This window comes from Chiloscyllium plagiosum, unplaced genomic scaffold, assembly GCF_037043375.1.
Source record: "Chiloscyllium plagiosum isolate Xiang-an unplaced genomic scaffold, Cpla_swu_hap1 HiC_scaffold_52, whole genome shotgun sequence".
Taxonomy (NCBI): Eukaryota; Metazoa; Chordata; class Chondrichthyes; order Orectolobiformes; family Hemiscylliidae; genus Chiloscyllium; species Chiloscyllium plagiosum.
The window spans coordinates 16540494-16551338 of record NW_028270190.1 but is presented as its reverse complement, the minus strand read 5'-3'; the positions used below and the strand labels follow the sequence as shown (position 1 = coordinate 16551338).

The 10845-nt window shown below is 40.1% G+C and overlaps 1 protein-coding gene across 1 annotated transcript; it reads right to left on the bottom strand.

Moving 5' to 3' along the window:
* Positions 1-255: 255 nt before the first annotated feature.
* Positions 256-10480, bottom strand: LOC122546994 (putative G protein-coupled receptor 139). The gene is made up of 2 exons (XM_087985326.1): positions 10414-10480; positions 256-1118 (listed from the first exon to the last, which is right to left on the bottom strand). Exons 1-2 carry the CDS (start codon positions 10478-10480, stop codon positions 256-258), a joined length of 930 nt encoding a protein of 309 aa, XP_087841452.1.
* Between the last annotated feature and the right edge of the window lie 365 nt (positions 10481-10845).

Genomic DNA, 10845 nt, shown 5'->3' with positions numbered 1-10845 from the left:
GTTCTTTGGCGTGGTTGGATATTTGCTTCATTCCTGTCAGAAGAATTGATTTTGATTGGCTCTCTACTTTATAGTATCCAACAGCCACTGTCGACGTTGTTCTATTTTATAATTTTATATAAAGTAATCCCACTTGTTAACATCTCTTCAGCATTTATGTCTTCCTCCAATATATGGTTTGTAAACCCTGATCCACAAACTCTCGCAGTTTTAATGTTGCTCTCATTTGTTTAGTTGGCATATTAGATGAACATTTTATGTAAAAATAGCTTCCAATGGGTTCCTGAGGTTCTCGCGGAACCTCGGAAGAGATGCCACATAGACAATGGCGCTCGTGCAGCAATTCAAATTCCGCAGCATATATGCAACTTGTTTAAAGATATACTCACCATCACTATCTAAAGCGTCATCAGCATCAAAGTAATATAAAATATACCACAGCCACATAAATATGAAGCTGCCAGATATGGCGAATAGTAAAACCACACACTGCCTTCTACTCTCCATCTCTCGATCACTAGAAGTATCTCCTTTATTCTGACACTTCAGTCCCTGACGGACACGACTGGCGACGAGAATGTGTTTTACTGTCAGAGCATTGAGGAACAGAATTAAACCAAATGGAAGTATTGGGGTTAGAATCTTCTCAAAATTGTTAAAACCTCTCCACACAGGGTCATCATAATATGCATCGCTGTTTGAACAGTACCATGGTACATTATTAATGATCTTATAAGGTACAAATCTAAAGTAGATAGGAATATTTTTTAAACACAGCAGAGTGCCCGTTGTTGCCAAAACCACAGTTGCAGTTTTCTCAGTGCAGTATTTGGCTTTGAGTTTCTCACAACAAATGGTGACATATCGATCAAAGGTGAATGCGATGGTGAACCAGACAGAACAGTCTATGACTACACGGCGCAGGGCATAGCGAACACTACACACAGGAGTGATGTCCAGGAACGATTTTGGGAAATAATCATTCTTGATTTTACTCAGTATAATCTCAATGATAACGACCAAAAGATCCACTGTTGCCATAGCCAGGAGATAGCGAGTGGTACAGGTCGAGATTCCACATCTTCCCCGAGCCAGAATTGCAATTGTCACTAAATTGACTGGAAGAGAGAGAACGATAGAGAAGATAAAAATATTTGGAAAAAAAAACAAACATACATCATTTTGAGACTTTGAAGTAAGGGTTACAGCTAAGCAACACAAATGTGTGGAAAATTGTGAGAACAACAATAATCGCAATTAACACACTTGTGACACACACTGTTCTTTCAGATGAACGCAGATGCGGTCATGACCATAAAGCAAACTGTTTAAACAGGAAATAATGCAGGTAAGACTTTGATCGAGAAACAACATCGCGAGTGGATCGTTAATGTCCCACTGGATTCAGAACAATTCCCGTATATGTTATGGTCATTATTAAAATTGTGCCGGGGATCCAAGATGGCGGCGACCCAGCAAGTCTGCGTCGATAGTGCTCCTCGCAAGACTTGGGCAAAGTGGATTACCACCCCCACCACTCTCACCAAATCATTTAAAATAGCTTTTTAATTTAATTAGTTGCTTAGTAGTAAATTTAAACAATCTAATCTTAAGTAAAAATGACTAAAGAGAAGGGAGCCCGCAGCTCTCAGCAAGTAGGAACCCCACCCCACCCTCTCCAGCTGCAGCAGAGGCGTCCACAGCCGCCCCGGGGGAATTACCTACGGTGGCGAGCCTTGTGGAAATCATCTCTAAACTGGATGCGAAGATCGACACTTTTGTTCAAGAGTCCCAAAGCCGATGGGGCTCACTCTCGGCCGTGCTGCAAAATCACGACCGAGACATTAAAGAAATCGAGCGCCGAGTCGGACGGGCGGAGCTAAAGGCTGCGACCTCCGAAACTACAGCGCAATCGGCCGTGGTTCGGGTCCAGACTCTCGAACAGCGAGTCCGGACCTTAGAGAATCATATTGATGACCTCGATAATCGAGGTCGCCGAAAAGATATTCGTTTGCTGGGCCTTCCCGCACGGGAAGAGGAAGGCCAGCTTACATCGTTTCTCGAGCAGTGGCTGCCACAGCTTTTAAATCTGGAAGCTGGATCAGGCCAGGTTGGGGTAGAATGGACCTACCAGGTCGCAATACGTGGGCCCGGCTCGAACCAGCGTCCCCGCCCGGTCCTGTTCCGGCTGCAGACCTATAAGGAGAGGCAGATACTCCTAGAAGCCTCTAGAAATCTTGGAAAAGATTCCCAAGCCATCATCTATAAAGGATCCAAGATCATGTTATTCCAGGACTTTTCCCCAGCTCTGGTCCGAAAGAGGAAGGCATTCGATGAGGCGAAGAAGTGCTTAAGGGACTTAAATATTCAGTACTCCTTAGGCTACCCAGTGACGCGACGCTTTAACCATGAAGGATCCGTGTATAACTTCGGATCGCCAGAAAAGGCTAAGGAATTTTTAGACTCTCTTAGATAAATTCTAAGAGATAATGGATGTTGGTTTGCCTTTACCCCACTCCGGTTTATATCCCCCACATGTTTTTTTTTGCGTTACTGTTTAATATTATCTTGGGAAGGTGGGAAGAGGAATTATTTATTTGTTCTCTATTTAACGATTTTCTCCCCCCCCCCCCCCTTGGGGTTGTTTTTTTATTATTCTATGTGTGCATGTGGGTATGTATATATATGTGTATATATATATATATATATATGTGTGTGTGTATACATATATATATATATATATATATATATATATATAAAACAGGGGTTTCAGTTAATCTTGGTGGGGGAGGTGGTTAACTTATTCTATTTTACCTCTGTCTCTAGAAGCGGGGTTGTTTTCCCTTGTTATTTTGTATTATTATATTTCATTATTATTTGTTGAGGTTGTAATTTAAAACTATATATGTTTATACATGGTATTAACATTACCAAATATATCCAGGTGTTGGTGTGGGTGGGGGGAGTTGGGCTAGTTCACTGTTAACTCGAGCTTTGTATTATATCTGAATTCTCCTCATCCTATTGAGGAGCGGCTGGGTCAAGGGTGGGACATTGGTTGGGAGAGGATACGATGGACCTTTGGACAGGAAGTGACACCCCCTGGGAACAAGGGGGACAATCTCCATTTATATTTTTGTTATTATTTAGAAATAGTTTTTTATTATACTATTGTTAGTGTATTAGAGAGCCTTTATTTTTGTGAATTGTATATGCTCTATGCTCGGGATGTTCTGGATAGGGATTCCCCTCCCGAGGGGTCTCGGATTTGCCTGGATGATTATGGCTAATCAGTTGGTTAAGTGGTGCACCTGGAATGTCAAGGGGAGTAATTCGCCAGTCAAAAGGAAGAAAATATTAAAGTAAGAAAGAGTTGATAAAGCTCTCCTACAGGAGACACACCTGTTGGATAAAGAACACTTGAAATTACGACAGGGTGGATTTGATTCGGCCTTTTTTTCTTCTTTTAGGTCAAAAAGTAGGGGAGAATTTCCGTTTCAAAATCCTAAAGCAGATAAAAGTAGAATCTGGACGATATATTTAGATTAAAACCCTTATAAATGGAGAGGAATATGGGATTTTAAATTTGTACTGCGCCCCACCCCCCCCCCCCACCCCACATACCCCCGCGGCACCAGCCTTTAAACTTATAACGGAAGCCTTCTCAAAATTGATGGCTCTTGGTGCCCGTCATACAATTATAGGGGTAGACTTTAATTGTATTATGGATCCGGAAATAGGTAGGATTCCCAAGAGTACTGCAGGAGTATCTCACAGATCTAGACAATTGGTCCATCTGAACAAAGAATTAGGATTAGTAGATGAATGGAGATGTCTTCATCCACAGGGCAGAGATTTTTGTTTTTACTCCAATCCACATAAATGTCATACCAGAACTGATATGTTTTTTGCCTCCTCGATTTTTTAAAATTCCATACCATCCTGTAAAATAGGTAACATAGCAATTTCCGACCATGCTGCTGTTTATATGGAAGGCGAGGAACAACGGGACATCCCCTCGGCTTTGGCGTATGGACCCCTTCCTAATGAAAGATAGTAAATTTGTAAAGTACTTCTCTCAAGAATTTAAAACTTTTTTGAAATTAATTTGGGTAAGGCTAGCAACCCCTCAATGATGTGGGAGACCATCAAAGCTTACGTGCGAGTTTTGATCATCTCCCAGTCAGCGACCCAGAAAAAATTAAAGGGAGAACAACAGCGTCTGCTCGAAGCTCGCTTAAAAGCAGCTGAAACAGCATATGCTGGTAGACCTATTATTAAATTGCAAAGGATTATGGCCCTTAGGTCAGCCCTAAACACTACGCTTACCCAAATGGCTAAGAGGGAAATATTATTTGCAAAACAAAGGTTATATGAATTTGGCGACAAACTGGATAGATACTTAGCATTTCTTGCAAAGAAAATAAAAGCCCCTCAAACTATCACGTCTATCAAGTAAAGTACGGATATTTTGACTCATGATCATAAAAAGATTAACGCAATCATTAGAAAATGTTATTCTGATTTATATAAATCGCAGGATTGTGAAGACAGGACTAGGAGGCTGCAATCATTTTTTTAAAAAATGACCTTTCCTGGCCTAACTCCAGAACAGGTATCGGTCTTAAATGCTCCCCTAACAGTCCAAGAAATACTTGACACAATCCGGCAAATTCAGAGCGGTAAGGCACCTGGCTGAGATGGTTTTCAAGCTAAATTCTATAAAGAATTTAAAGAAATATTGGCTGGTCCACTTACGGACATGTATAATTATGCATATAGTCAGGGCTGTCTCCCGCCTTCGCTGAAAGAGGCAAATATCTCTCTTATCCTTTAACAAGGAAAAGATCCAGAAGATTGTACGTCATACAAGACCAATATCCTTGCTAAATGTAGATTTTAAAATCTTTTCTAAAATGTTAGCATTGTCGAGAACGGGTACTGCCACATATCATAAAGGAGGATCAGACGGGGTTTATTAAGGACTGCAGATCATCCAATAATATTAGAAGGTTTTTGAATATGCTTCAAGCCTGCCATCAGGGAAAGATACCAGAAGTAGTAGTTTCATTCGACGTGGAAAAGGCATTCGATAGGGTTGAATGGTCATATTTGTTTTACACATTGGAAAGGTTTGACGTTGGAAAGGTGTTTACCAAATGGGTCTCAACATTGTATAGTGATCCCAAAACAGTTGTGGTTACCAATGGATTAGGTTCAAATAGTTTCAGTGTGGGTAGGGGCTGCCATCAGGGATGGCCTCTCTCGCCATTGTTATTGACGCTAATAATTGAACCACTAGCAGAAGCTATACGGGCTGATCCTAATATAACGGCCCTGAGGATTAGTACAGGTAAACAGAAAATTACCCTTTATGCAGATGATGTTCTTCTATTCCTCAGTAATCCTCTGATGTCCATACCTCGCTTAATCCAAGTTAATAATACATTTAGCGCATTCTCAGGCTATAACATTAATTTCTCAAAATCGGAGGCTATGCCAATGGGTGGCCTTGCTATGATACCCCACTTAGTGGACGGATTCCATTTTCCCTTTCGTTGGTCCCTGGAGGGTTTCTTATATTTAGGCATTTTTATTACCCCAGTATTTGGTCAGTTATACAAGGCTAACTGTGCATTTACTGGAAAGGATAAGGCAGGACCTCCAGCGATGGGGAGACCTTTCAATTTCCTTGCTGGGTAGAATAGCACTAAATAAAATGAATGTGCTGCCCCGTCTCCTATATCCTATGAGAATGCTTCCGGTAATGCTGCCGAGACTGGCACTACATAAATTATATGGTTGTTGGGTTCCTTTATCTGGAATCATAGACAGCCCCTCATTAAGCTGAAGAAGCTACAGCTTCCACAGGCAAGGGGAGGATTGGACTTCCCAGATTTTAGGAAATATCAGTTAAATTCCCTATTAAGTTACAAAGCTGATTGGGTCTTGTCTGATCCACAATCAATCTGGCTGGACATCGAGGTTTCTCAAGTAAAATACCCACTACTAAACCTTTTATTTTCAGACAAGAGGAAAATCATTATGGATCACTGTAAAAACCCTATAATACTAAACACAATTAAAGCTTGGAATATAATGCGACAAAATGAGGGCAACTCACATGAAAGATCCCCTTATGCGCCAATAGTGGGAGCATGGGGATTCCAACTGGGGTTTACATATGCCACTTTTAAACTCTGGAGATCCAGGGGTATCTCATGTCTCGGGGACCCATTTAAAGATGGGGTCCTGATATCTTTTGAACAGCTGCGTCAGAAATTCGGATTACCTAATGGAGACCTCTATCAATACTTCCGAATTCGAGACTATATACAGAAGAAGACTACGTTATTAGATCGTGTTTATAAATCAGATAGAGAATGTAGAGTACTACGACCAATGGGGGTATCCTCCATCAGTACTATTTGTCATTTACTACATGATGAAGTATCGGGAGATATGGACAATCTGCTTAAAACACGGGATCAGGAATTGGGACGAGAAATCTCTATAGAACGTGGAATGACATTTGGGAAAACACCAGAAGAATCACCATCTGTAACAGAACTCAGGCTATCCAGCTGAAGATACTTCATAGGGGCCATATAGCACCGGACCGATTGGCAAAATTTAAAGCAGGAGCATCTCCAATGTGTCCCAAATGTAAAATAGAGGTGGGCACTCTTGTACATTGCCTATGGACCTGTCATAAGATCCGTAGATACTGGACTAAAGTAGCAAGTACCCTGACAGAAATTTTAGAAACGGAAATTAAAGTGGACCCCGTATCTCTCCTTTTGGGCTTTTCGAACTTTCCCTCCGTTGACATGCATGGGAAGAGACTATGTTCTATTCTCTCCTTCTGTGCAAGGAACAATATTTTAGTAAACTGGGTGGCTGAGGCCCCCCCTGGACTTTCAAATTGGCACAGATTAATTATGGAATGCATTCCCCTTGACTTCCTTACAAATATGGTGCACAGAAAGACCGAATTATTTTATAAAATATGGCAGCCCTTCTTGAATTATATGAATACAGATATTTCGGCTATCCTAACAAGATAATTTATTTAATTGAGATTTCGAACCTGGCTGGTCCGGGGCCCCTTAGGAGAGGAATCCCGCACGAATACGGGTTTTGTTACATTTGATGTTAACACATTCCGAGCATGTATCTCACTAACCAATTTCTGTGTTATCCGCAGTTTTTTTCTCTTTGACTTATTTGAATAATGTAAGTGACTTAAATATACACTCTGGTTAGTTGTAGGTTAGATTAGTAGTTAGTTGAGTTTTGATTTTTTTTCTTTCTCAGTATTTTTATTTTGTTAAATTTTGGTTATTGTATATTTAAGATTTAATTGTATATCAATGTTTGTACTTGAGAGTTTTGTTTATTTTTGTAAACTTGTAAAAATGTTAAATTTCTAATAAAAATATCTATTAACAAATCGTGCCAATTCCTAGAAATGGAGAGCATTCTTCGATGAGAACATTCCCTCAAATGTTTATACCCATTACACGTTAAACATTCTATCTGATTTGCCACTCAGGGCATAAATTACTGAAGGATTCCAATTGAAAAAATGTTTGCTGACACAATGGAGAGATAATGAAAATGTATTGGACAACTTCTGCAGGATAACAAAGAGAACTGTGCTTCGACCAACAAAAGTAATAACATACTTATGTGACGCTCAGTACACAGTATATAGTAAGGGATTCAACTCGAAATTAATCTGGATAAACTGTTGAAGCTCTTATAATTGCAAGTGTCTGATATTACATCGAACATAGGACATAGAACACTAGAGCACAATACCGACCATTACGCCCTCGAAGTTGTGCCAACCTTTTATCGTGCTCTAAGATCAAACTAACCTATATACCTACATTTCACTCTCATCAATGTATTGACCCAAGAACACTTAAGTATCCCTAATCTATCTGATATTACCACCGCTACTCTCAGTGTATTCCACACACCAACTAATATCTGAAATCTCGCCGAAACCTTCCGCAATCATCTTAAAATTGGCGCCGTCGTGATAGCCATTTCACTGGATCACTTCCTCTCTTCGTCATGTACACATCGATTAAGTCATCCCTCAAACATCTTCGCTACAGTGAGAAAAGCCCCAGTGCCCCTAACTATCTTCACAAGACATGTCTTCCAGTCTAAGCAGCATCCTGGTAAATCTCCTGTGTATAATCTCTAACGCTTCCACATCCTTCCTATAATAAGGCGGTGAGAATTGAATACAATATTCCAAATGGGGTCTCACCAGGTCTTTATAGAACTGCATCCAAATGTCGCGATTCTTGAACTCAATCCACCGCTAATGAAAGGCCTTCTTAACAAATCTATTAACTTGAATGGCAACTTTGAAACGAAGGAGTTAGTCTAATTTGGAAACATTATATGTGCATCATTCAGAGAATAAAACGATGAAGTACAACGCATTGAAATCTCTTCAAATTGTTTAGGCATTTGGGAGCTCGGCCTGTACAGCATATGTGATCTTTGGAAATATTAGCATACACAAGAGTAGGTACTAAAAACGGGCTTTCCGAAACAGTTCAAAACGGAATATCATTTGCCCTAAGGCTGTGTAACTATCACTTGAAGTAGGAGGAATGAAAGCATTTTGTCACAAGAAAAATGAAACGAAAAGTGTCTGAATGTTGTAAAGAAAAACCAACAGCAGTTATTTCTGGAAAAGCCCAGGCGGTCTGGCTACATCTGTAGAGGGAGATCAGAGTTAACCTTTCACATTCAGTTACCCTTCATCAGAATTGAGGAGTGCAGATGTTGATCATGAAGCATACTGAATGGCAGGATATGTTGGTAAGGTTGGAAGAGCAGGAATGGAGGTGGAGCTCAGTGAAGCATGAAGACAGTCAGAGCCCTGTTCATTCAAACACCATGTTTTATGTTCTGAAAACCGTCACATCAATTTTCGGCATGAAGAATCATGCATAATTTATTCTGTAATAAGTGGTATCATTCGTGGCTTAATGGTTACCAGGTCTTTGAACAGGAAATTAGGTCACACAGCATCACGACCAAAATGTGACTGTGCTCAGTGTCCGTACAATGTGGTGCACCAAATCGATGCAAACAAATACCGAAGGATTGTCCACTAAACATACAGTCACTGGGATCACGATCATAAACCATTCAGGCACACAGCTTGACAGTTAATGATGCTCAAATTAAAGTGGTGTGGTAAACTAGCGCATTATCAGTTGTGAGGCATGCTGTTCTGATGCAGCTGATGATAATGCTTAAAACGTCGGTCCTTAGAGCCAGAACTGTCTGAATAGATCACAGGTTTTATTTTTCATTTTCGGTTTTACTGTCGAATCAGTCAGCGGGTGTCCTCACAATAGGCTGGCAATGCACGTTCAACAATATAACACAACGGACCCTTCCACAACAACAACAACAACAAAATACGCTTTGCAAGTACCCTTTTCTTGAAATGAACACAATGGAACTGTTCGGGGAAATTCTCAACACATATACAATGCAATGTCCCATTCAATGCCCAATGGTCTTTGTCGCGTCAAATTCTACAGATATTACAGACACCTTCACCAATTTTTATAGAATTCTTCGGATTTGAATCATTTCCTACAGACTGTGAACTAAGCATCGCGTAAGTATATTATCACCATCGTGGAAACAAACACTACAACCTCAGTGAAGACTCAATGCCGTTTACATGCTGAAGCGTTTTGTTCATCTGATGTGTTCACAAAAGAGTACCATTTTGTAAACGTTACTCAAAAACCCAATGCTATTTTCCACTGTCATCCACTGAAGTCCTGAATTGGGCTGCAATTAAATGAGCAAACGCTCCTTCTCCTTCTATTTTTAACAGTGTCGAATGTGTAGTCTTAGCAAATATCAATTCTGCTGTTAAGAACCTCGTCTCACTGCCTGGCCATGACTTTGTTTGAATGATCCTGTTTATCTCCTTATATGTACTTTCTAAATCTCAAGAAAACAAATAATGGAACAGCCATCTTCTTACTTAAATTCTCCAGATTTTGAACTTTTTTCTTTTTTATGATTTTTGTTGCATGAATCTGTTCGAAATATATTTCTCAGCCATCAGGAACTCAAAGACACAATCAAAAGTTTTGCTCAGTGCAATCACTGTACGCTTCCTCGTCGTCCTTGCAATAATATTTGCTTATTTTATTTGATTGACTGCTGATAGATTAAGCATTACAACCGTAACTTTGGAGAGCTTGAAACAGTTGAAGCAACAGAAAATAAGCACAGAAATAGCCCAGGGACATCTGAAATGATACGATGTTTCAAGAAACGTTATTATTCATAGGGTAATGCTACAGACTACGTTATACACAATTGACAGGATGGAAGTTCATTACAACATACCGGGAAAACCAATTGCGCCTAGAACAACGTAGAAAATTTTCCTCACTGTTTGAATTGGAAGATGCATGTTGAGTTTGAATGGACTTGTCCCTTTCTTCTGCAGACAATCCCGCTAACTTTGATTCTGAGATGGGCGATTTGCAAGGCTTTAAGTTTATACCAGTTAGCAGCTCCGCAGGGATATTAGTGTTGCAATGTTCAAGTGTTGTTTGTCTTGAAAACCTGGTTAAAAAAAGCAGATGACAGCAGATGAGATAATTCCCTCGATGTTGGAATATGTTTACTGAGAGGAGTAAATTCTAGGAAAAAAATAAACCCTTCACGAATGGATAACATTGGTCCCATAATGTAACTAACCAGAAATGGAAGTGATGTTAAAAAATGCTAATGTCCCTTTGCACACTTGCATTTCGAAGTCGGAACAACGTATTG